The 26,714-nt window shown below is 36.7% G+C and overlaps 3 protein-coding genes across 3 annotated transcripts; 2 read left to right on the forward strand and 1 right to left on the reverse strand.

The window, feature by feature from the left end:
* Positions 1-4,982: 4,982 nt before the first annotated feature.
* Positions 4,983-7,046, reverse strand: LOC110803309 (ATP-dependent 6-phosphofructokinase 2). Its single transcript, XM_022008813.2, has 2 exons — positions 6,313-7,046; positions 4,983-5,952 (listed from the first exon to the last, which is right to left on the reverse strand). Exons 1-2 carry the CDS (start codon positions 6,873-6,875, stop codon positions 5,097-5,099), a joined length of 1,419 nt encoding a protein of 472 aa, XP_021864505.2. The 5' UTR covers positions 6,876-7,046; the 3' UTR covers positions 4,983-5,096.
* A 7,024-nt stretch (positions 7,047-14,070) lies between these two features.
* On the forward strand, positions 14,071-17,460 carry LOC110803308 (xylan glycosyltransferase MUCI21). The gene is made up of 2 exons (XM_022008812.2): positions 14,071-14,452; positions 15,871-17,460. Exons 1-2 carry the CDS (start codon positions 14,347-14,349, stop codon positions 17,250-17,252), a joined length of 1,488 nt encoding a protein of 495 aa, XP_021864504.2. The 5' UTR covers positions 14,071-14,346; the 3' UTR covers positions 17,253-17,460.
* Positions 17,461-22,119: 4,659 nt separating this feature from the next.
* Positions 22,120-24,673, forward strand: LOC110803302 (xylan glycosyltransferase MUCI21-like). Its single transcript, XM_056832531.1, has 2 exons — positions 22,120-22,288; positions 23,457-24,673. The coding sequence occupies exons 1-2, from the start codon at positions 22,120-22,122 to the stop codon at positions 24,671-24,673; spliced, it is 1,386 nt and encodes a 461-aa protein (XP_056688509.1).
* The last annotated feature ends 2,041 nt before the right edge of the window (positions 24,674-26,714 follow it).

The following is a 26,714-nucleotide window of genomic DNA, read 5'->3' on the forward strand; positions in this document are numbered from 1 at the left end:
GTATCCACACAAGTTATATGGTCATTATGCTAATGGTGGTGTAAGAGCAGGTTTTGGAAATAATGGGCATGACGCACGTGTCAATGACCGTACGTGGTTCGACAACAAGAACAAGAGTCGAGGTAATGGTTTCTTGGGTTATGGCAATGAGAACATGGGTGGGTTAAATGAGCTGAACAGGGACCCCAGAGCGAAGGTGTCTAAGAGCATAAGTATTGGAAAGGGTAGACATCGTAGAATTTTATGATTTGGATTGGTTGACTCAATTCTTTTCCTTCGTTTTACTTGTGTAAATTTTGCGCTTTGGGAGGTATGGGCTAAGTATTTCATGGCTCGTTCTTTTCGCTCTCCCTTTTCTCTTCCTCTTTTTTCTTTTTGCTTGGGATTTTCTCCCCAACATAAATCCTTCAATCAATTTTTTATTTATTTGGGCTAAAAGGTAGATGGTTGTGGTCTTTGAGTCACGAGGCGAGACTGAGTGAGCCTCGTCTGGTAGGCCTATAGTGGACCTTTAATTTTAGTAGGGCCTAGGGTGGGCCTTTAATTCTAGCAGGCCTAGGGTGGACCTTTAAATCGTCTTACTTTGCAAGCGTATTTAGTCGTTTCTTAAAATGTGCAAATAGCGTAGATTCGAAGTCTTGTTTTTATCTTATTGAAATTTAACGAAAGAATTACATCGAAAATAATTTTTTGCTCCTTTTTCAGATTCCAGTTTCTCGGATTTTAACTGGAAGTTGTGATTTAGACTCAAACTTTCATTAATCTTTCTGATTATAACCCGTGTATGAATGAGGAGGTGGCCTAGACTCAAAATAATGACGTGGCGTAAGCCTATAATACTTGACCAAGCAACTTTCAGGTTTAGATTTATTGGACCATAACTTTCGTTGGTTGACACTTTAGATTTTATTGGGTGTTCATTTGTCATGCGCCATTTGCTTAATGTTGGCAAGGTAGTTAGTTGGGGAGATCGAATTTTTATTTTTGCAAGACTAGAATCATTAGTGCGGATTCTCTCTTAGTGTGTATTGCTTTACCCCAATGGTAGCCTTATGGCATGCCGATTTGGGTATTTTCATAGTTTGTCATGTTGCATTTATGAAAAATCTTTTAGTCCGTACTTAGGAGTATTTCAAGGAGCGAGTGGCTCGAGAGGACTATGATAGTCGTGACCCAATGTGATCATAAGCCTTGAGGCCATTAATTTTTGCTAATGGTGTTGACACCTTAGGTTCACTTTGGGGGTTGTGCGACTACGGGGGAATGATTTTCAGAAGGTGATTTTTTTTCGAAAAGTTTTTTTTTGCTACGTATTTTCTTTTTCGCGGGCACCGAGGCTGCTGCGCCTGACCAGAAGGCCAAACAGCAACTTCAGCGCCCAGCATCGGGCGTGAGAAATTCTGGCGCCCAGCCAGGGGCGTTGAAAATGCGTCCCTGGCTGGTTCTCGTTTTCTGTTTGCGTCTACTTTTGTTTATGCGACTTCGATTTTGCGTGCTTGCCTAATAACGTCCTTTACGCGTTGTGCAGCGTTTGTGGGATTCGTTATAGGCCATCCCGTGCGTCGCTTATTTTTGTGGCGATTGTTCGGGCTTGCGGAACACGTATTTCGGTATAACTCTTTGGCAAATTGGTTTATGAATGTTTGGGCAATTTTTTTTTTAGGTCGTTGGTTTGCTAACATTGTTTGTCACACGATCACATATTTCGCTACACATTACTAACATCACATCATGAAGCAATAATAATATGTAACGTAGTTTATGATAGGCTTCTATGGGTAGTTTTTGCGCCTGGCTTGGTACCGCTTCTATCGCAGATCCAACACATGCCCCGGTCAAGGTAGTGTCTTCAACAGACGAATTTCTCCCAAGAAGGCCAACCCGCAAGTGCAAGCCAAGGGGGCATGCAGGCGAGAGGGACCTAGTGGGCGAGCGATTGGGTTTGGGACGGGCGTACTACTAGCGAAAGTGCCGAGTGGACAACATTCGAAGCGTATGCACCCCCCGGTTGGCGATGGGTATCCTTAGTCCCAACTCCCGAGATGAAACACCAAGGGAGCCAAGATTTGTTATGCGGTTCTGTCCATTCACATTAATATGCTGATTTTCAGGTCGTCCCAACTTGATGGGGAAATAAACGCGGGGTAGGATCGTTTCACCCTTCGGCTATTTTGATTACCTACAAGCACGAGTATTTCCTTCACTATCCCCAGTGGAGTCGCCACTGTGAGGGGGTCGAAAAAGCACGAGGCTAATGCGTGACCTCGTCCCTCGTGGGTGTGACGCTTCTTTTTGTCAAATCAAGTGTAATTGGATTTCCTGTGAGTTTACACCCAATTGACTAGTAATATAGGAGTCGCCGTTCAGTTTTTAACGACAATGAGAAAACTGACAAAACCCCGTTATCGTGACATAAAGGGAGTGCAATTATGTTTGACCACGATGGCCGTAGGTTCCCTTGTGATCCCTGGTGGTGGGGATCTCTCAACGTACACCCGCAGGGTAGAGATTGAGGGTTCGGGGGACTGTAACTACCGAGATGAGTACTCGCTCTTCGATAACTCCAGAGGCAGGATATCCTTACTAGCTCAGCATAAATAATTGAAGGGACATGCGTTAACTATTAAACTAATCTGAGTTGATTTTAACAATATGCAACATATAATACTAGATCGAACGCGATTATCTGATTTAGATTGCTTTAAGGGACCTAGCATGATAATCCGATTTCCCAAAAATATCATATTTATTAAGCGTGATCGAACAATTATATTTTAGTTAGTTTAACAGTTCATAAAAGGGCGAGGAAAGCAATTAACCCTTGAGAGGTGCGTCACGGTTCTCAGAAAACTAACCACTTTGACTTTGCTATTTCTCCTTTTATTTAACGAATCTCAAATTATGGGACAGGATACGTTCTGTTCGATTTATGGATCGATTGCGACAGAACGCGTGATCAGTTTTGCAGCGTGAGGCTTAGGCTTAGGGGTTTAGAGTCAATACTTAGAATAATAATTGTGTGTTGTTGTTTTTTTCACGTCGAACTTAAGGCCCTATTTATAGAAATGAGTTCGTGGAAAGATAGAATTTGTAGAACTCTAATCCACGAGGAACTAGGAAAAAACACGTACCAGGTCTTTTCAGCGCCCAGGCCTGGGCGCCGAAGATTTCGGCGCCCAGAGCCAGGCGTTGAAAATAGGATCTGGGCTGTTTTTCTTAGTCAGATTCGGATTCCTAGAATCCGGTGTATTTGAGATTTAATTGAGTCTTTTAGTGCGTATTAACCTTATGACGGAATGCGTCTGGGCCCGTTACGAACTCTAGGCTCGTTAGGATTTTAATTAATACGTAACTCTTATTTTCGAATCGTATTAGGAATAGGATTCTCTCATAATCTCTATCTCTTTTAGGATTTATGTTGGAGTGCAACACCTAATTCTGACAGGTTTCTATCTTTTATGACTTGCCACTTTTAACAACTACCCATTTCGGCAGTTACTATTTTTAGCAGGTTTCCATAAATAGCAGGTTTCTATAAATAGCAGGTTTCGGGTGAAATGAAAAGGGGTGATCGAGATTCGTTATTTTATAGGAGATGCGTTGTCAAGTGGAGATTTACGTTTTCATCATCGAACCTTCCCTTTCGGGAATGGGGACAAAAGTAGGTGTCTACAACTGGTTTCCAATAGAAACAAATAAAAAATTTGTTGCCCACATATTAACTTGGAAACTGGAAACATAACTTTTGTTGTTATTTAACAACATTTCAGAAATTCGTGTCAAACTTTGTTTCTAAAAGGCTCTTATTTTTGTAGTGATATAATATATGCATAAGAAACTGATTTTGAAAGATCTTCGGTTTCTTTGATTCTTTCTAAAATATAATATTATCTAAGAAACCATATATTTTAGGTAGGTTTCTTATATTTTTTCTAAGAAACCACACTTCTAAGATAATTGGTTTTGTTTATCTAAGAAACCTAATACGTGACTAATGCGGCTCCCAAGCAATGGTTCCTTAGCCCATTTTTGTAGTAGTGAGCGTTTAAATAAAAGCGTAGTATTATATTAAGGTTAAAATTAAGATTGTTTCTTTTAACAGCAATGTAAAATATAGTGTTGTTATTTGATACAGTTAATAACACTTTTTGATAAGCGCAACTATTTAGGCGTTGTTAATTAATGTTTTTGTTGTAGTGAACTCGCAATATTAATAGATTATGTAAATAATAAACGCATAAAATCAAGAAATAACCAATATTAAAACATATTTTAAAAAAATCAAAACATAGAAGGCTTACAATGACTAAAAATGATCTTTTACTTTTAATTAGCTCAAATTGTATTTCGAATAAAAGATAAGTGTTTACATTTTTGCAGCCTAAGTGACGCAAATGGGTCATGGAAAAAATATCCACAATTTGGTGACGTAGAAAGGATAGCTGCACGATTCGACAAAGAAGCAAATCATCGACAATTGCTGAAATTATTTATACTAGTCGGGCCTCCGATGTCTGATTGCTTAATTGAAAATGTTTTCGAAAAGGAAACGGGCCAACGAGTTCAACTTGACTGATGGGCTTTTTAGGCCATACGAGTTCGTTTAGGGATCGAAAATTGCAGTTTAATTATTTCTGTTTTGTATTAGGGTTTTGTGTTAACTATTTGAACACTTTATTTTCGATATTAGAAATCAACTATTCTTTTGATAATAAAATTCTTGATATCTTTTCTGGTGGATTCCAGAGTTTTTACAGATTTATCGCTCGTAAATCTGTTTGTTCGTTCAAAAGATTAGCGCTTGCTTTTCTTTGATAATTCCAAATGCGTCATTTGAATAAAAAGTTTTTTCGTGTGTGTTACCTCTTTATCTAGAATATTATTATATTGTTGGTTATTTGTTGCAAGTCGATTCGTCTCCAAAGTACATGTTGTTAACCGAACATGTGTGCATGCAATATAATAAAAACAAATGAAACACTTTTTTTAAGTTTTATTTTATTTATTTGGTATTACATTGTTAAACTATTTTGACGTTGGCTACACAGATAATAAGACTAGTGCTACTGTAAACTACCTAGTTGTAGAATTTTAGTTCAGGTGTTTTGAAAGTCTGGTTGGTTGGTGATGGACCTAACCCAGGCCCACTTATGATCCATGGTATCCACCATATTCTTGGTCTCAGCCACCTCCTTGACAGGAATATAAGCATAGGTACCATTCACACGGCCTGCGACAAATCCAGTATACCCTGCCATGGCTCCATGAATTGCTGAGTGTGCTAGAAGAGTGCAATACATGTTATCAGTTGCATTAGCAGGAACTGCGCGTATCATATAAGTTGGATCAATATACTTTACAGTAAACAGTTCCCCTGGATGATCTCTTTTCCACCATTTATTTAGCTCTGACTTTAACCACACGCCAACGTCTAAGAACACAGGGTTTCCAGACTCGTCCTGCTGCTGTTCCTCCTCGGTTCTGGGTATTAACTCCTGTCCGGCACCCTCAGCCACAACTACCACCGCATGCCCGATTTCTTTTAACCGCCTTTCGAGAAACTCAAGTAGTCCGCCTTTTCCTTGTAGGAAAAACTCGTTTTCTGGGATTAAGCAACAATCCACATCACGGCTGCTTAAGGTTGCGTGCAGAGCAATATGGCCAGTACTTCGGCCCATCAACTTGACCAATCCAATACCATTAACCGCACTCTCGGCCTCCACATGAGCCGCGTTGATAGCCTGTTGAGCGCTTTCCACCGCTGTTTGAAAGCCAAACGATTGGTCAATTACCCCAACATCATTGTCTACTGTTTTGGGTATTCCAGCCACCGCAACGTTGAGTTTCCGGCGGCAAATCTCCTCGTATATCTTGACTGCGCCACGCATGGTGCCATCTCCTCCAATGATATACACGTGGTTGAACCCATGATGCTCAATTGAATCAACAATCCTAGTAATTAATTAATATAGTATAGTAAGTTAGATAGAGAGTAAAATTTAAATTGTTGCAATTAATATATACTTCTTCCATTCTTATTTACACACATTGTATTTTGGACACTATTCCAAAAAGTTCATTTGACTTTCTAGTAATTTATAGATGAGAAAACACATAGTCGTGTCGTGTGGAGTTCTGTTAGTTTCATCCCAATACATATTTTTAATATCTTTTTTTACAATTTTTTCTTATTTATAATTGAAGATATTAATGTTTGAAATCGTACAGTAGCAAACGTGACTAGATAATTATATAACGTAAATAAGATCAGAGAAAGTATACATGACACCATGATTAATATATATTCCTAACCTGGAAAGATCAAAGCCACCCCTAGAAGTTTCAAGGGCGGTACCACCTTGCTTATGCCAATTATGCACCATCTTTGTAGTAAGAAGAACAGGGTCAAAGGAGTAAAACCCCCTATAACCAGAAGAAATACCAAAAATTTGACCAACCCCATAAAGGTCAGAAAGGCCAACAACAATCTCCCGGATAACAGTATTAATCCCGGGACAGAGTCCACCACAAGTAACAATAGCGGCCTTGACTTCATCTGGATCAAAGTACACCAACTTACGGGGGCCAGCACGGTGGTAAGCGAAGCCATAGCCGTATGGCGGGTATTGGTTGGTGCCTGAGAGGTCATATAACACCTGCTTCAGAAGGATGTCGGAGGATGGAGATATGTAGAAGGCATCAGTAGGGCGGTAGTTAGGGTTATTTTGAAGTGGGTTTGTCACTGTTTTCAGTTGTGAAATTGGTATGAAATCTCTTAGATGACCTACTTTCTTTATTTTTATTTTGGATATTGACAACTTTTCTAATTCTATCACACTTTCCTCAATCTCTCCGCCCTCCTTTTCTTCTGCCATTTTTTCCCCTAGAGGTTTACTAGCTAGCTACTTACTTCTGTTTCCTGTTTAAGAGTATGACTGTATCAGATTAATTGGTGAAACGACGGTACGTGAGTCTAAGCTATAGGATAATATGACACGTACCTACTTGAAATCTTAACTGTTCGGTTGTCAATTGTCAGTTTCCAATTTTAAGTTTTATACTTTTTAAAGCTATGAGGATTGAGGAATACACCAGTCACAACTCACAAGTGTAAATTATGTGTAATGAAAAATATAGGGTTAGAAAGAAAACACGTGTAATTAGTTGGGTGAATCCCTATTAGGGAATAGGTCTTGGCACATTAAAGTCAGAAGATTCGAGAGAGGTGGTGAGAGTTAGGATTAGTAAGAGGAGACAAGTGGCAGTTACTCAGTTATAATGAGATAATACCAAAAACAAACCACAACTTCCACAACAACTTCGCATAAATGTTAGCGCATATCAGCTACTCATTTACACTTAACATGCTCATTAACTAAATTACATCACTCAGACTTCTTCTTTTTTCTGTTACGTTAACATTACGTAATTACGTACTTTGCTGTTTCAATCCCTTATTAAAAGATTGCTCAATTTTTAAAAATAATCTTTGAATCACAAACTTAGTCCCATATAAAATATGCATCCGTTATTTGAGACTTTTTCAATAGACTCTACTCATTTATTAACAAAATACTTTTATGTATAAAATAAACAATAAAAAATATTGGAGCATATGATCAAGTTGTCACTGATGATCAAACTGATCACAACAAACATAACAACAAGCACAATCAACAACTACTTACTGCACGGCTAACCAAGTTGTTTAGCTTGGAAGATCAGGAAACATGGATCAGTGACGTGGCAGCTACACACACAGATTGATGACATGTACTAAGTTTGTTACAAGCTGTAGTTAGTTAGTTACAAGTAGTTAGTTGTTAGCTGAACAGATTGTACAACAAGAGCATCAGTCATATAAATAAGACTGTTGTACTCTTACTTCACGACTTGTAACAAGATTGATTTCTTCTTCAATCAATAAAAGAAAACTCTCCCTATTTCTATTTCTCTTACATTTCAATAATCAGAAGTTTAAGAACTTCTTCATGGCATTAGAGCAGGCATAGTTCCTGCAAATTTTCCGCAAATTCATTTACTGCTAGATTACAGCAAACACATTTTCTTTCCATAATCAAGTTCAAAGGAACTTGAAATTTCTGTTTGGTTGTTTCTGAAACATAGAATTGGTTCAAGAAAAACTTCTTGTAAGCTTGAAGCAGAATGACAGTATCTGAAATGAGTTCCATGCAAGACCCCAACAGTGTTTACTACATACACTCTTCTGAAAATCCTTATGCAGCAGTGGTTTCTGATAAGTTTGATGGAGAAGGTTATGCAGAATGGAAGAGAGGTATCTTGCTTGCTTTTGCAGTCAAGAACAAGGTGCGTTTCATTGATGGTACTTTGCCTAAACCAGCTTCTGATCATGCTGACTATCATGCTTGGGATAGATGCAAGAGTATGGTCATGTCTTATTTGTTAAGATCTTTGAGTCCTACAATTTACAAGAGTGTAGTCTTCTTAACCACTGCAAGGGAAATTTGGAAAGATTTAGAGGAACGTTTTTCTGTCACATCAGGGCCACAATTTTATGGTCTACAACAAAGCTTGAATGAAGTTTCACAAGGTGACAGCAGCATTACTGAATTCTTTACCAAAATCAAGATGATTTGGGATGAATTAAGCAGTGCAAAACCTGTGTTAGTGTGTGTTTGTACTGGATGCACATGCAATGTGAGCCAGAAATTTTTGAAAGAAAAGGAGGAAGAAAGACTTATTCAGTTACTCATGAAGTTACACAAGAAGCATTCACAAGTGAGAACAAACATTTTTGATGATGAATCCTTTACCTAGCATAACTACTGCATACAGGTTGCTTGTTCAAGATGAAAGGCAACAAAAGATGTCTGAAATACAAGAAGTCACTCATATGGTTTTTGCTGTTGCTGATGATAAGAGAAACACATACAAAAATTACCAGCCAAAAGTTATACAGGGACCTGGTAATTAATCAGAAGTTTGCAGTGACTCATAAAAGGGGAGCTTATTATTGTAATCACTGCAACATGCCAGGACATACCATGTATAAGTGCTGGAAGCTCCATGGTTATCCAGTTAATTACAGAAATAAGAGGTTTGCAGGGGTGATGCAGGGGGATGATGATGTGCAGAATGATGAGAATGTCACTCATATCTCACAAGAGCAGTACCAACATTTCTTGAGTCTCATCAGTGATGCAGAAAAACAAGTTGATCATAAAGTAAATGTAGCAGGTACTTGCTTACTCACCTCTTTTAATTCAAGATGCATCATAGATAGTGGAGCAACAGACCACATATGTTCTAACCTGGATCTTTTTCACACTTATTCTAAAGTTGATAAAGATACTAAGACAATAACAGTAGCTGATGGCAAACAAGTTCAGGTTACACATGTGGGTGATGTTAGGATTAGTACTGACATTATTCTTCAAAATGTTCTTCATGTTCCTACTTGTCAATTTAATTTGATCTCAACTCACAAGTTATGCAAAGATCTGTCTTGCCATATATTTTTTACTCATGATAAATGCTTGATTCAGGAGCATTCCCAGAAATCAGTGGTTCTTGGTAAACTAGAGTCAGGATTATATGCTGTGGTTGAAGGTGATTTGCATAATAAGAAATCGAAGGATACTGTCACTCCAAGTTCAGAAGTGTTAGCCACAATTAGTGAGGATATTAAACTGTGGCACTTAAGGATAGGGCATCTACCTTTTGATAAGTTGCATTTAGTTAATAAGGCTTTTCCATCTGTTGGTAGGCACTGTGATAGTTTCTGTCAGATATGTTCAAGAGCAAAACAATGTAGGCAACCTTTTTCAATTAGTCATACTAAGACTAATCAATGTTTTGAGTTGCTACATATTGATGTATGGGGTCCATATAAAGTCAAGACTCATGACAATTGTACTTTTTTCCTCACCATTGTAGATGATTTTTCAAGAAACACTTGGACTTTTCTGATGAAGAATAAATCTGATTGTGTTCATATTTTGTCAAATTTCTTAAATTTTGTTCACACTCAGTATGAAATGAAGATCAAATGTATTAGAACTGATAATGCCAAGGAGTTATGTGAGGGCAGAATATTGGTTTTATATCAAGGAAATGGCATTAAACACCAAAGAAGTTGCGCTGAAACACCTCAGCAAAATGGGGTTGTAGAGAGAAAACACAGGCATCTCTTAGAAACTGCCAGAGCATTGTTTTTCCAATCAAGGTTGCCAATTAAATTTTGGGGAGAATGTCTCCTTACAGCCACTCATTTAATCAACAAAATGCCTTTAAGTAATATTGATTTTGATATCCCCTATGAGAGGCTGAATAAGACTGCAGTGGTTTTAGATCATCTGAAAGTATATGGTTGTCTTGGCTATGTGTCAACAATCAAGGCTAACAGGTCCAAATTTGATCCCAGATCTGTTCCTTGTGTTTTAATTGGCTATCCACCTGATCAAAAGGCTTACAAAATATTGAATTTGGAAACCAAACAGATCATTGTTTCCAGGGATGTTCAATTCTATGAGAAACACTTACCCTTTCATATTTCAGCTAATCAACACACAAATACAAATCCAATCTTTCTCCCAGTTCATACACCTTTTGATCTCCAAACTGATTTTGACATTCCTGATGTTTTTGATATTTCAGAACCTCCACCAACACCTCACCAGTTTTCTCAAATTTCCACTGAACCAAACACTGAACCAAACACTGAACCTTCACCAGATTTAAACACTGAACCAAACACTGAACTAAACACTGATCTTTCCCCACTCTTAAACACTGAATTATCATCTCCACCTATACTACCTACCCAGCCTCATCATGTCCCAACTAGACAGTCAAACAGAATTCATAAACCACCAACTTGGATGAATGATTTTATCTGTGTTGCATCTAATAATAGTTGGTGCAACATTGTTTGTTTTGATGATCTCCCTGCTGGTCACAAAGTTTTAGTAAACCAGATTATCAAAGAAACAGAACCTGTCAGTTTTCTTGAAGCTTCTCAATCCAAAGAGTGGATTTCAGCAATGGATAAAGAACTTGCAGCTCTCACAGCTAATGATACATGGGAGATTTGTATTCTTCCTAAGGGAAAGAAGGCCATAGGTTGCAAATGGGTGTATAGGATAAAACTGAAGAAAGATGGCACTATTGAAAGGTACAAGGCTAGGCTTGTAGCCAAAGGCTTCACACAGAAGTATGGAATAGATTATGGGGAAACTTTCTCACCAGTGATTAAAATGGCTACAGTTAGATGCTTGATTGCTTTGGCTGTCACCAATTCTTGGGTTGTTCATCAACTGGACATCAATAATGCTTTTTTGCATGGTGATCTCACAGAGGAAGTTTATATGAAAGTTCCAGATGGTATTCCCAATCATGATCACAAAGTTTGCAGACTTAAGAAGTCTTTATATGGTCTAAAACAAGCTAGTAGGCAATTGTTTGCTAAACTTACTTCTGAACTCATTCTCCTTGGTTTCATTCAGTCCAAAAATGATTATTCATTGTTTATCAAGACTCTGAATGGTTCACAGACTCTGGTAGCAGTATATATGGATGATATTTTGCTAACTGGTCCAAATATTTCAGAAATCATTGCTTTGAAGACACACTTACACAACAAGTTCAGCATTAAGGATTTGGGTGAGCTCAATTATTTTCTGGGAATAGAAATTTCCAGAGCTCAAAATGGGGTTATTCTTACTCAATCCAAGTTCACTAGGGAACTCTTAGCAGATTGTGCCATGGATGTATCTAAACCAGCTAAGACTCCTTTACCAACTAAACTTAAACTTACTTCTTTAGAGGATGAACCCTTTACTGATCCTAACCAGTTCAGATGTCTAGTTGGAAAGTTAAACTTTCTCACCCACACTAGACCAGACTTATCTTTTGCTGTTCAAACATTAAGTCAGTTCATGCAGTCTCCCAAGTTGTCTCATCAAAAGGCATTGCATCACCTGCTCAGATATGTTGCACATATAGCTGGTCAAGGCATCTCTATTCAACCTTCTTCTAACCTTACTCTACAGGCTTACTGTGATTCTGATTGGGCAGCTTGCCCTGATACAAGAAGGTCAGTAACTGGCTATGTAATGCTTCTAGGAAATAGCCCCATCTCTTGGAAGTCAAAGAAGCAAACTACTATTTCAAGGTCCTCATCTGAAGCTGAGTACAGAGCTATGGCAGCTGCTGCTTCTGAGGTAACCTGATTGGTCAGATTATTACAGGAAATGGGATTATCTAATCTAAATCCTATTCAGTTGAAGTGTGACAATCAATCTGCCATCCACATAGCCAATCAATCTGCCATCAATCTGCCATCCTATTTCTATTTCTCTTACATTTCAATAATCAGAAGTTTAAGAACTTTTTCAAAAAATAAAAAGAGTGTACTCGTAACTATCTCAAAAAAATTTCAGATTAGTTTGTTACTCCGTACTTGTTAATGTTAATTTTCCATGGGCCACGGCAGCGACTATTAATAATATATTAAATTAGGAGGATTAACATTCATTTTTAATTTATTCATATCAAGTTTTACTTTTTGATTTGACTCTGGCAGCTGATGCTTGCTAATATACTTTGTTTTACTACTACAGATTGTTATTATTGTATGGCAAAGGCACGACAATGATATATATTTGACTACTCGCAGAAGTTATATTAATATCTTATAGGATAATGATATGTTACATGAAAATCATCCTCTTTCCTTCACAAAAATAAGAGTGAGCAACTGAGCAAGGAAAACCAAAACACTTAGTGTGTCGATAAATGAGTATCCGAGCATACGATTACGAGTAACATACTACTTGTGTAGTTGTGTGTTCATCGGAGCTTAGGCAACAAGGAAACACGCGTGTTTTCCTAAGTCGTTAGTCTTACGGAATAATTAAAGTAAAATAGTAATGCCACCATTTTCGTTATATTATTATCATGCATATATACTCGACTATATGAAATGTAAAGTTGTTATGTGATGCAAAGTGTGTGTATGAAACGCTAAGTTGCCACTACTTATTTAAAGCATCTATTATTATACACAATAATGATGTACATTCCACATTACCTAACAAGTAATCAATTACTTCCAAAGGAGTACAAAATGCGAATTACATTATGCTTTAGAGTGCATGGTTAATCGTAGACCTGTGTAGATAGACTAATTAACCTCCAATAGATGTTGGTTTAATATATTCTTTCCTTTTACCCACCAAATACTAAAGAGTACGTACAATTCAATATTTCCTCCCTTTAAAAAAAATTACAACACTTTGAGTTTTGTCACTATTTATACACAATTTTTTGACCATATTTTTTTTACTAACTTATTAAAAAACAAATGTTATTACATAAAATATCATTGAAATATCATTATATACTTTCATAATATTTAATTTTAACTTTTTTTTGAAATATATAATTAAAATAATTATAGTCTAAATTATATCTTGACAAACGTGTTAATCAAAGTATGGTACTCCCTCCATTTCTTTTTGATGTATCCATTTGGAATCTGGTGTGGTTTTTAAGGAAATTGGAATATTGGTTTGGATGGGTATAAGTGTAATGATTGGGTGTAAGAGAAATGATTGGGTGTAAGAGATTATAATAAATAAAGGAGTTAGAAAATAATAAAGAATTAAGGTAAGAGAGAGAAGTGATAATGATGAGCGATAAAGGAGGTGAGAGAGTGGGTATATGGGGAAGGGGAAAGAATTAAATATTATGGGTGGGGAAAATTAGGTGGGAATATGGGTAGAATCTTTAGGTATTTTGGTAATTAGATAGAAATGTAAGGGTATTTTAGGATAAAATGTATGTCTAAAAATAGAATAAATTCTAAATGGATACAACAATATGAAACACTTAAAATGAAAACGGATACAACAAAAAGAAACGGAGGGAGTAATATTTTTGAAACAGAAAAATACAATAGAAAACACAAAATAAAACCTCACCCACGTGCACACAAGAAAAGAAAGCGATAGAAAAGTGACTATTAATGTGATTGATTTAATTAATTAAAATCATGCACCAAAAACACCCATTCCCTTAAAAGTGGAGTACATTTTTCCACTTATTATGGCTCAAAGGTTGGTAACCATGCATAAACCACAACTTATTTCACATTACCTTACTTCTTCTTCCCTTATTTTCATCATTTGGAGAATACTCCATTATCATTGTATTCTCTCACCTTACCTTTAAAAATACGTTTTGTATCTCTTAATATATCTGGTGGTAATACAATTAATTTCTAGTCTATTTTATGTTTTTTAATTGATTTATATATAGTGTTGTTGTGGCCACCGACAAGTAAATTGAAAAGGGAAGTAAGAAATGAAGAAGATGAAAGTGGAAAAGTTATACAGGCTTATGATCGTATTCTTTGCATTCCAAGTTATTTGTTTCATCTTCTTCATTAGGACTTCTACTCGTCATCAAGGTATGTATATATTCGTACTAATTAATGCTCGTTTCATTTGAATTGATTATATTGTCACGTTGATAGTGTAATTTGAAATACTATTAGTTTAGCAACTCATTTGAGACAAAGGTAGTAATGACCTTTTATGTATTGAAAGGTCGATTCTATTAACTTCTAGTAATTGGTTTCAGTTTGTTATTTTCAAATATGGCAATTGGCAAACATGCAAATCTCCCGGAGTATATTCAAGTTTTGATGGGAAACTACTTTTATTTCATCATGTGATTCCTGTCCATCTCCCCTGTTTTTTTTTTTTTTTTGGGTGGGAGTGGTTATTCAAATAAAACGAATTGGGCCATTTGTATGATATTGTTTACTTACTTTAGACATGAAAATTATTTTGGGGATGTGAATAAACTTGAGGTGAAGCAAGCCATTGTGTGAGTGTGTCACTACAAGTACCACAAATATTGCAATACAAGTACTTCATACTCTGGATAATTTTCGCATATTTTAGGTCTTAAGAACGAGGTTGTTTTTTCGCATATCTGATATGTGTGGAAACACACATATCAACTAAAAGACAAATAGCTAAAAGACAAAAAAGAAAGTAACATTCATGTTAAAATAAGTACCATTCTGTAAAAAAAAGTACCATTCTGTAAAAAAAATTACCATTTTTGTTTAAAAAAGTACCATTTAATTTCTTTTTCGTCCTTTTTCCTATTTTGTCTTTTGTTCTGATATGTATTTGCTCATACATATCTGATATGCGCTTGTACTTCCCTTCTTAAGAACATAGAAACTTAGTTACATTCGTTCCAATTTAGCTAGAAAATAGTTATATGGAACGTGTTATTGATTATCTACCAAAAAGAGCATTCATTATTCATAGAGCTGAAGATCATATAACACTATTAGCCTTTGATAGTTCCTATTTTCAAATTTAAAATAACCATCAGCAAAAAAAAAAATCCATGCACCCAAAATGAGGTCATTACACTAGGATCAAGATATAAAGCAGGATAAACCAATTAATTTTACATAACAAAGCATAAAGGACTAAGACATACAAGAGCCTCATCAATGAACCAAAAGTTTATGTATGCCATTAGGCATTAGCAATAGACTAATTCTATTTGTACATTTAAATTTGTTTTTAAATCAAATGTTGTTTCCTCGCAATTACACTTTGTTTGAATAAACAAAAATAGAGAGAAAGGGGAGGAAGGGAAAGGGAGGGAAACAAGCTCCCTTGTTTTGATAAAAAGGCGAGTGAGAGAGGGAGAGATCCATAGCCAATAGCTCTGCTTCGTTTCCGTTCTATGTTACTATCCAAACACACTATTAGTGATTTTAGTTTTTGTTAATGAAGAACGGTGTCCTTAAATTCATTGCGCTCTTTAAAGACTTAACCCTTCTCTGTTCATTTTCAGAGCACGAAACAGATAAACCAACAAAGGTAATGGGGAGTTCATCATCAGCATTGGGTAGACGACTATCCATCCAAGATGGTGTTAGTAAGCAAAGTTTAAAGATGTCATCAACGACTATCCGACATTTATCCAGCAATCCAACCCTTATTGAACCCACAATTATTTGTGATCGATCCCATCCACTTTATGATTGGTGTAATCTTAAAAGTGGTAGCATTTTAGAACCCAACACCGCTACATTCTTTAGTAGATCATCGATTCATCCCCTGAAAGTGGAAACAATCCGGCCTTACCCTCGCAAAAGGGACAATAAAACCATGTCTAATATACGTGAAATCACCCTAACCACAGAGTTATCCCACTCTCCATGTACAATTGTTCACGAAACCCCAGCTTTAGTATTCAGCATTGGTGGCTTCACAGGCAACTTGTTCCATGATTTTAATGATGGTTTTGTTCCACTATTTATCACTATTAACACCCTCTTTCCTGATCAAGATGTTACCCTTGTCATAACCAACTACAGCGAATGGTGGTATGGTAAATATGAGGCTATACTTCCTCAGTTCTCCAACCAAACTGTTATCAACCTTGACAACCAGACAGTCTCACATTGTTTCCCATCTGTGGTAGCCGGCCTCATATCTCATGGACCAATGACTATTAACCCTACTCTTATCCCACATAGAAAGAGTTTCCTTGACTTTCGTGCTTTGCTTGAGGAAGGATACCAGAAGTGTCTTGTATGGCCTCCACCCAAGATCAAAGGTAGACCGAGGCTTGTGTTAGTAAGCCGAGTAGGGGCTGTTGGACGCGTCATACTAAACCAAGACAATGTTATAAAGTTAGCTCAAGAAGAAGGATTTGATGTGGTGGTATTTGAACCATCAGCTTACACATATCTATGTGATGTTTATCGGTTAATGAATGGTAGTCATGCAATCATGGGAGTTCATGGAGCTGCCCTTACACACTCCCTTTTCCTTCAACCTGGTGCAGCATTCATCCAAGTAGTGCCAATTGGAGGTGATTGGTTAGCAAGGACTTACTTCCGGAATTTAGCTAAGGGGATGAAATTGGAGTACATTCAGTACAAGATTCAGCCAGAGGAGAGTACTTTGGTTGACAAATATGGTAAAGATCATGTTTTAATACGTGACCCCGATTCCATAACAGCTACAAATTGGTCTGCATTGCATAATATTTACTTGAGAGGCCAAGATGTTAGGTTGGACATGGCAAGATTCAAGACATGTTTGAAGAATGCTTATGTTAAGGCCAAGAAATTAATGGAGCATCAAGGTTTACACGTCCGTCGTCGCTCTAAAATTAAGAAATTCATCAGGCCACAGGTCTTCACTTATACTTATGGTGTTATGTAGGCTAACTTTGGTTACATGTATATGTCAAATTATACAGATTTTTTTGTACTGCAGATACTAAATCGTCTTATTCTCGTCTCAATGTCTCATTTTCGTCGAGATAATTATATTTGGAAGTTGGAACTCTAACTAGTTAATGGCCCAACTGATGTCATATGTGGTAGAAAAATAGGTCAATTAGATTAATATATAACTTCTTTTGAGTCTATTTTAAATTTAACTAGATTTAAGCCCGTGTAAATGTGTAATGCACAGATTAATTTATATTGTGTTGTATTATTTGATTGTTTACCATCTTTCTCCGTTCATCACCGGACTAGAACCATCTACTTATATAATAAAAAAAATTAGTGTTTCAATCTTGTTTTATTGGAGTCGATGCACCATATCAATGAGTTTTTATAGAAATCAAATTTGATAATGAAGTTTTGTTAACATATATCCGATTTTAACTTTTGAATAAAAGATTAAAAAAATACTCATCAGATTACATTTTAATCTTATATTTTTAAAAACTCACTTTTCCTTATTTTAAAGGTATTTATTGTATTTATAATTTATAAATTATAATAATTAAATATAATTAGTGACCGAACAATCGTACATAATAGATTAACTTTATACATGCACTAATGATAGTTTGAACAAAATATTATTTATAATATAGTTGAATTATATTGTTTATATTGTTCATAAACCTACAGTTAAAGGCTCTTAGTGTGTTAGCCAAGAAGTCCCAGTTGACTTTGCCATACGCTTTACTAAGGTCCACTTTCATTATGGCTTCGGACACTTTTCCTTTTTTTCTCGTTTTAACTGAGTTGACTAGTTCGTGGGCGATGAAGCAGTTTTTAGCAAGAAGGCGACCTGGCACAAACGCATTCTGGAAGTCACCCACAATGGACGACATTACGGCTTTTAGTCTCCCTACCATACATTTGGATATAATTTTGTAGGAGGAATTGCACAGGCTTATTGGTCCGAATTTTGTTACCAAGTTAGGTCGGTCTTCTTTCGGAATTAAGATGATGAAGGTCTGGTTGACTTCTTTGAGAAAGTACTCGTTGTTGAAGAAATTTAGAACCGCACCATACACTTTGTCACCCACCACACTCCATTGTTGTTGGAAGAAGCCTGGCGAAACTCCATCTAGTCATGGTGATTTGAGGGGCTTGGAACTAAAAGCTGTCTTCCGTATCTCCTCTTTTGAAAATTGAACGTTGAGGATAGAGACTTGAGGTGTCCCCAACTTTGGTACAGCCTCCATCCATTTATATCATCATTTGTAGCTGCCCGAGTACTTGCAAAAAGGTTAGTGAAGAAAGTAAAAAACTCTTTGCTGACTTCCTTCTCCTCAGTGAGCCATTCTCCATTACTTCCTTTAATCTCCCTTATCTCATTTCTGCATTTTCTAGACTTGACACTCTTGTAGTAGAAGATTGTCGGTTGGTCACCGAGATCATCCCACCGGGACTTCGCTCTTTGCCTCCAGTAAAGCCACTCAATGGTCATTTGTTCGTTTATTACTCTTCTATTCTTCACTGCATCACCTCCCTCTTCGCTTTCAAAAGAAAGTTGAGCTCCCTCTTGCATGGTTTCAAAGTTCTTCCAGTCTAGGCCTGCTTTGGCTTTTTGGTTCAGGCACCACGCCTTTGCTTCCCTGGAAATGTTTTCAAGATTTCTTTGGATCGAGAATAATTTTGAGCCTATTACTTTTTTCTGCCACTCGACCTTTATCATCTCTCTAATTTCATTAGCATTGAAGCACCATACCCTCAATTTATAAGGTCTCTTTTTTGAAGGAGTTTTTGGGATTGGTTGTAGGATTTTGGACTATGGTCAGAAAGTAGGATTGGAAGGTTAATTTGGATGGCATTTGGGTATGATTGCTTCCAAGCTTCATTTGCATAGGATCTATCTAATCTTTCATATATAGCATCAATGCCTTCTCTGTTGTTTGACCAGGTGAAATTAACCCCGTGGTAAGGGAGTTCAATCAGGTTATTCTCGGTAGTCCATCTATTAAAAGAATCAGCCCCCTCAAGTTTTTTTCTCCCTCCCTTTTTTTGATTTGAAAAAGCTACCTGATTAATATCCCCTATTAGCATGATCTCCTCTGGTGAAGGAGGGAGCAAAGCAGCAATTTCCTCCCACACTCGGTCCCTACTAGCTAGGTCAGGAGCCCCGTAAACAAAAATAATATAGTACGCAATACTAGCAACTTGATTAGCCTTACACACGATTACATTTTGTGAGATACTACTCACACTACAAACTACTTTAGAAGACCAGTAGAGGAACAACCCCTCCGAACTACCTACGGCATAAATGCCAACACTACCCTTAAAATCTTTCTTAGAAAATTTCTTTTCTAAAACGCTAACAGGACACTTAGTTTCTTAAAGGAAAATAAAGTCTACATTAAATCTATCCGCAAGGAGCCCTGTTGCCTTCCAGATTTTATTTTTTGGTCCACACTCTTCCCTCCTAATGCTTCGTCGTTTTTTGTAGGCCAGTTTCATTTTTCCATGCCCAACCACATTCTGAGGGGAGTCAGTCGAATCTGGATCATCAGATCTAGGGAGGAGGTTAAGATCATCACGCAAAATGTTTTCTAGCTCCTTTATAGGGAATGAAGAGAGGGCTGAGTCAAAAGACTACTGGTCCGTAGGTGAATTTGGTGGAGCAGGGGGAAGGTTTTGGGAATTCGACAGATCTAGGTCAAGTGAGGATGGTGGTGGAAGTTCCGAAGGGATGATAGGCTTGTGGGGGGCGTGGAAAATGTCAAAGGAGAAGGAGCCTGATTCCGACGAGATAGAGTCGGAAAATTTCCCCGGCTGGATGGGCTTCGAATCTGGAGCAAAAAGGGATGGCTGAATATGGAGCCCAAAATTTGCACCCCATGAATTACCAGGCTTTCCTGGTTTTTGGGCTTGGGCTGTAACAGGGATGGAGCCAAACTGGATTTCCACAAATTCGGTCCAGTGGGTTAAGAACTCATTGTTTGGGAGGAATGGGTCAAGTATTGGGTTCTGGTCAAATTGGATCCTATCACTTTCCACGAGAGCAACATCCGTTGGATAGCGAAAATGACTCATCAATGAGTTCAGAAAATTCTTCCGAGTTGTCATGGTTGTTGAGATTTTGTGCCATTTTTGTATTTGACTGAAAGTTAGGAGTTGGTTAGGGAGGAAAAATGTCTGGTTTGGAATAGAAAAATGGAGGGGGGGGGGGGCAAGATTCTGTTTTTATATAGGTTAACAGGGGATTGGCCATTAATGAGGTCAATGGAACGGTTGGGTAAAGGTTCCTTATTGGGTAAAGGGGCAAGTCCGGTTTATATTTGGTGCAGTGTACTTGATTGCAAATAAGGTCAAACACGCCGCCTGACATCATCGTAGAACACGAATAGATAGAAACACTCTCAAAAGTTACCCTTCCCATATTTCGAATTATAAAGAAAAGTAACGGTAGGACTGGCCTTTTTGGACTGGTCGAAGTTCGCTTTTCTGCATGGGGAGTTGAGGGAGTTAATATTCCCCAGGTCGGATTTATTGCCCTTTCTAGCATTTCCATTGGGACCCCCACCTGAGTTCCCATCCACGTGCTTGCTCTCCTTCAATGGCCTGATAAACGCGCACTCGCCGCCCATTCGTTTTCTTTTCATACCCTTGCATGTAGTTGCTTCCGCTGCCAGAACCTCACGATCTTGGACTTTCCTCTTTTTCGACGGCCCAGTTGAGGGTGGGCTTGTCACTGAAGATCCTTCCCCCTCCGTTGGTTGGCGATCTTCATTATCTTCTTCCCTTGCCCTTTTTCCTTTACTCTACTGTTGCGGGTTTTGATAAGGTGATTTTGGGGATTCTCTCCCCCATTATCATCAGATGGTGGGTCTGAGTCAGAGTCACCTTCATCCACATCTGGCGCCGAGTAAAAATAGAACCACAAGAACAAATGCTTACTTATTTTAAGCTTCTTAAGCGGTCATTGACGCGAATTATGAGATAACTGATGTTATCCCCAAATTTAGCTTAATCATAAATTATAATTGCAATAATCATAAACATGATTGAATTTATTTAATTTATTTCCAAACTGTCAATTATGATATAATTATTCTTGATTTTATTTAAAGCAAGATTTGTTATTAATTCAATTGTAAGCGAGGATATAATAGACCATTTTATAGGGGGTAACAAAAAATGCAATTAATAAATTGACCTAAAAAAGATCCCTTATAAAATAGAGATTATTCAAAAGTTGATATTGCCTTGAATTAATCCAAAGTTTGGGGCTTTGAGAGTTTAGCGTCTATAATTGGTACGGCTAATGTCAATTTTTAAAGGATCCTACTACGTGTACATGTACACCTAGTGTACAAGGTATCTTGTACACCATGCTTTTCTATTGGTTAAAATTGTATATTTATTGTTTTTTATTCTCATTTTTTAGTGAGTTTAATGGTGGTATGCTAGAAAATACACTAGGTGTACATGTAGTCTTTTCCATTTTAAAATTCAAAGTGAGTGAAGTATAATGAAATGAAACAGTAAACTCTATAATTTGCATTAATTAATTCCTAAATCTATACGCTTTTTTTATTTTTATTTTTATTTTTATTTTTATTTTTATTTTTATGATGCCTAAATCTATGCGCTGAACATACGAGATACACCAAATTAAACCCAATGGCAAACAATATACGACCATTATATATTTCTGAAAACTCTCTTGAATCTCCATTCTCGAAACCTACACTCTCCAATCTCGAAACCTACACTCTCTATTCTCCGTATCAATCATCAATATATTAGCCCTAAGCAATTCTAGGACATCTAAGTTTAACAATTCGGTTGTTTAATTAACGATGAAGAAAAGATCATTTGATTCAAGCAATGCAACGGCGATTTCTTTCATGGTGGTTCTACTCTTAAGCATTTTCTCAGTGCTATACATATACTATGGTGCCTCTTTTCCCAGATTCAATCACCTCTCTTCCTTTTCCAATTCGCCTTCATTGCCAAAAAAATATCAAGGTGCAATGCTTGATTTCTTTCCTTCTCTATCTTTGATTTCTTTCCATTTTTGCTATTAATAAAGTTTTTCCACGTTTATTACTCTCTCTATCCCTTTTTGTTTTCCCCATTTACCGTTTTACGCCGTCCTTAAAAGATTGTTCTGTTACCATAAAGTTAATACTAAAATACATTTGCTCCACCCGTTTTGTTTCTTATCAATTTTACACAACCAAGTTTTAATAAATCAACTAGTTTGTGGCCCGGGCGTTAGCTCCGGGTTTTACTTTTAGTGGGATTTACTTATTTTAAATATGTGCGTATGTGGTGCTGTTATCTGATTTCCATGCAAGATCAGTGGCCTATCAACAAACTTCCTTCCCATGCATATCCGAAAATCAAAACAAAGTCGAGTTCTCTTCTTCATGATTAGTTGATTATTATACTCTTGTAAATGTTTCCCCCTTCCACACTCATAATTACACTTCATTACCCTAAGTTTTTTTTATTTTTCAAGCTTAAGTTGAGAAGAGAAGAATTGTACATTTATAAGTTAAGTAATTAATTCCCTTTTGTTTTTTTTTTTCCTTTAATTCATTATTATTCATTTTAACAAGGTTGTATTTATTATTTAAATAGAAAAATATAACATCATTGTGGCTAGCTAAGATGGTAAGAATGCTAACTTTTAAATCAAGAGGTCTAGTTTTATATACGTTTTTATAAACGCCTTTTAATATATTAGTATAGATATTTGTACATCGGGCAAATAATTAGAGACGGATGAAGTATTTCTTTTAGTCAAAATTTAACTGAAGTTGTTACTTATTTTAACTTAGGAGTAGTGGTAATAAAAAGGTTATACAAATCAATCCTTGTCATATTCAAACAGATAAATTATTAAGTTTAGCTAGCTTTGGATAGGTTACGGTTTTATCGAAATGCTTTTTTCTTTTTTTTAATAGTAGGGAATTATGAATTTAAGTCAATTAAGTCGTGTAATATTAAAATAAAACGGACTTTTTAATGTTAATCATTTTCCGTCATAGTCGACTCATAATACTTTGCGGGAATGTAGTACGATTATACGAATATACAATCGATTTGGAAGTGTGGTCAACGTATATAATCCGACATACATTGGATCAAATGTCTAATGCATTGTAATGTACATTTTTTGTCAATCCAGATCAAAGTGATCAAAAAGAGAAGCCGATTACTAAGTGGGACCCTATTCTTCAAGATGAATCTCAAATCAGCTGTGACTTGTCTCACTATCACTATGATCTCTGCTCAATCAACAGTCCAACTGTCTTGGACCCAATCACCTCCACTTTCTATGTTATTGGGCCAAAAAGCCCAAGAAATTTCATTCATAAAATTAGACCTTACCCAAGAAAATGGGAGAACTTGACTATGCTTAAAGTTAAGGAGATAACCTTAATTTCTGGCCCACGAAGCCCAAAATGTGATATTATACACAATACTACAGCATTAGTATTCAGTGCAGGAGGATACACAGGAAACTTTTTCCATGACTTCAATGATGGGTTTCTTCCCCTCTTCATCACCATTCGATCGATGTCCTTATCGAATCAAGACGTTGTCCTTGTGATCGAGAAATCACGTGATTGGTGGGTAAGTAAGTATAGTGATCTCCTTGGTGCTTTTAGCAATTACCCAATTTTAAATCTTGACAACGAAAACATTACCCATTGTTTTACGTCTGCTACTTTGGGCCTAATCTCACATGGGTTTATGACTATCAAACCAAAATTGATGCCCAAACCGACAACGCTTCTTGATTTCCATTTTTTCCTAAACAAGGCCTATAGCAAAGCCCAACAGTCTAATTCTCTACGTGAGGTGGACCGGCCCAAATTGGTATTGTTTAGCCGATCCGGTGGGGTAGGCCGGGTCATCTTAAACGAAGTTGAAATCAAGAACATGGCAGAGAACATAGGCTTCAACGTGATTATATTTGAGCCCAATCATCGGACTTCAATGTCTGAAGCTCATGGGCTTATTAATGACAGTCATGTTGCGGTGGGGGTTCATGGGGCGGCATTGACCCATTTTCTGTTTCTACGGCCGGGTTCAATCTTCATACAAGTTATACCCATTGGGGTCGATGAGGTTGCAGAAATGTGTTTCGGAGGACCCGCTAAGGAAATGGGCTTGACCTATTTGGAGTATAAAATAAGGATTGAGGAGAGTAGCTTGATTAAAAAATATAACAAACTTGATCCTATTCTGGTAGATCCATTGGCCTCTAATAAAAATTGGTGGGCCCTTTTAGGTAGGGTTTATTTGAAGGAGCAAAATGTAGAATTGGATTTGATTAGGTTTAGGAAGTACTTGAATTATGCATATAAAAAGGCAAAGAGATCCATGTACAAAGGTTAGATAGAACACATATTACAGAACATGAAATAAATCTTATATTTTGATAAGAATCATAAGATTAACTAGACGTGTGTGGTATATGTATGAGAATGAATATTGTCTAAAGGGGAAGAAGGATTAACAATGTCATGATTAGAAGAAAAAAGTTCTGATTCAGGAACATGTAATTCATTAACCGAAGGAGAATCCTGAACAAGAATCTCAAATGTGTTTGGAGAAAGAGGATCATTGATATCAATGAAACTCTCATCAGTTCCCGATATAATGTGAACATTACGGACTGAATTATTCTCTTTGGATATATGAAATGGAACATGAAATAAATCATATATTTTGATATCAATGAAACTCTTAAGTGTTCATATTCTGGTTTTTCACCAGTTAACACTTCGTAGGGTGTCTTCCAACTAAGAACAGGGGTGGGGATCTTCTTTATCAAGTATGTGGCAGTAAGAATGCATTCACCCCAAAAAATTTTAGGCATGTTTTCATGAATTCACGAAGCCCTAGCCACTTCAGCCAAATATCTGTGTTTTCTTTCCACCCTACTATTCTGTTGAGGAACACCAACTCTACTTCTTTGACGAATTATCCCTTTCATAGAAAATAATTCCCTACATTCCTCCTTAATGATCTTTGTACCATTATCAAACCTTATATGTTTTAGTCTTCCCATATTGATTTCCTATCATGCTTAAAAAATCCACAATATTTTTGAAAACTTGACTCTTATTATGTAGCATGAAAGTCCAAGTAGTTATATTATGGTCATCCAAAACTGTTAAGAAATACAAATCTTCATTCATGGTACATATTCTAAAAGGACTCCAAGATCGAAGTGAACCAAATCAAATATAGTTGAGGCTCTATTGTTACTTCTTGATCGGAGTAACAACTATCACAACAAAACTCATTCATATATTATTGCAATCACACACACTAATGTGTTTCATTCTAGACAAGGAAGCATGACCAGTTATAGCATGAACTAAAGCCACATCAACATTAATAATGTTATTCACTACTGCATTATCAACTATCACAGTATAAGTTGACTTTATTTTGCTACTTATCTCACTATGTACATAATTAATTGTACATGTCATCTTCAAGTAGTACAATTGTCCAACCTTCCAATTTCCAGACATTTTCTAGTAGTAAGGTCTTGGAACAAACATTCAATTGAATCGAAAATCAATGTGAGATTATTGTTTATTATAAACCTTCCAACTACAACAGGTTATACTTGAATTCCTTTATCAACATGACATCCTTAAGAATCATACCAGAATCAAGTACTATGTATCCTAGTTCATTCACGTACTTAATTGAACCATCATGCAGACATATCGAAATAGGATTATTCAATTTCCTCTTAGTTTTAAACAGGTTCTCATTATACGTCATCTTGTCGGTAGCTCTAGAGTCACAATCTAACTACTACCATATTATTGGGATATTATGTGTTGTAAATATTATTTATATTTAATAGGTTGACTTACTCAAGGAGTGGGGTTTTGGAACAAACATTTTTACTAGAATACATAAAAGAGAACTTTTCTTCTCTCTTTACCCAGAACTGATGAATGGTGATTTGATGATTTGAGAATCATCAAGATTTGAGGATTTCTTATGGTATCAGAGCAAAAGGATTTTGAATTCATCTAATTCTTCCGCAATTTTGTAAATCTGATTCGCGATTTCGCAAATTTTCCCCAAATTTTTTGGAATTAATTTTCAATCGATTTTTTTTTAGGGATTAAAATGTCCGAAAGTGCTACAGAAAACAGTTCTTCTTCTCTTAATTCTGCGATCAATTACAATGATCCATACTTCTTATCTTCTTCTGATAATTCTAATTCTCAGCTTGGACAAATCATCTTCAATGGGGATAATTACCTCAACTGGAGTCGGAGTGTTCGTCTTGCACTCGGGGCGAAGAACAAGCTTGCTTTTGTTGACGGAACTCTGACGCGTCCTTCTGCTGATTCCTCTAATCTTCAAAAATGGGTCCGCAACGATTATATGGTCACTGGTTGGA

Source organism: Spinacia oleracea, chromosome 6 (genome assembly GCF_020520425.1).
Source record: "Spinacia oleracea cultivar Varoflay chromosome 6, BTI_SOV_V1, whole genome shotgun sequence".
Taxonomy (NCBI): Eukaryota; Viridiplantae; Streptophyta; class Magnoliopsida; order Caryophyllales; family Amaranthaceae; genus Spinacia; species Spinacia oleracea.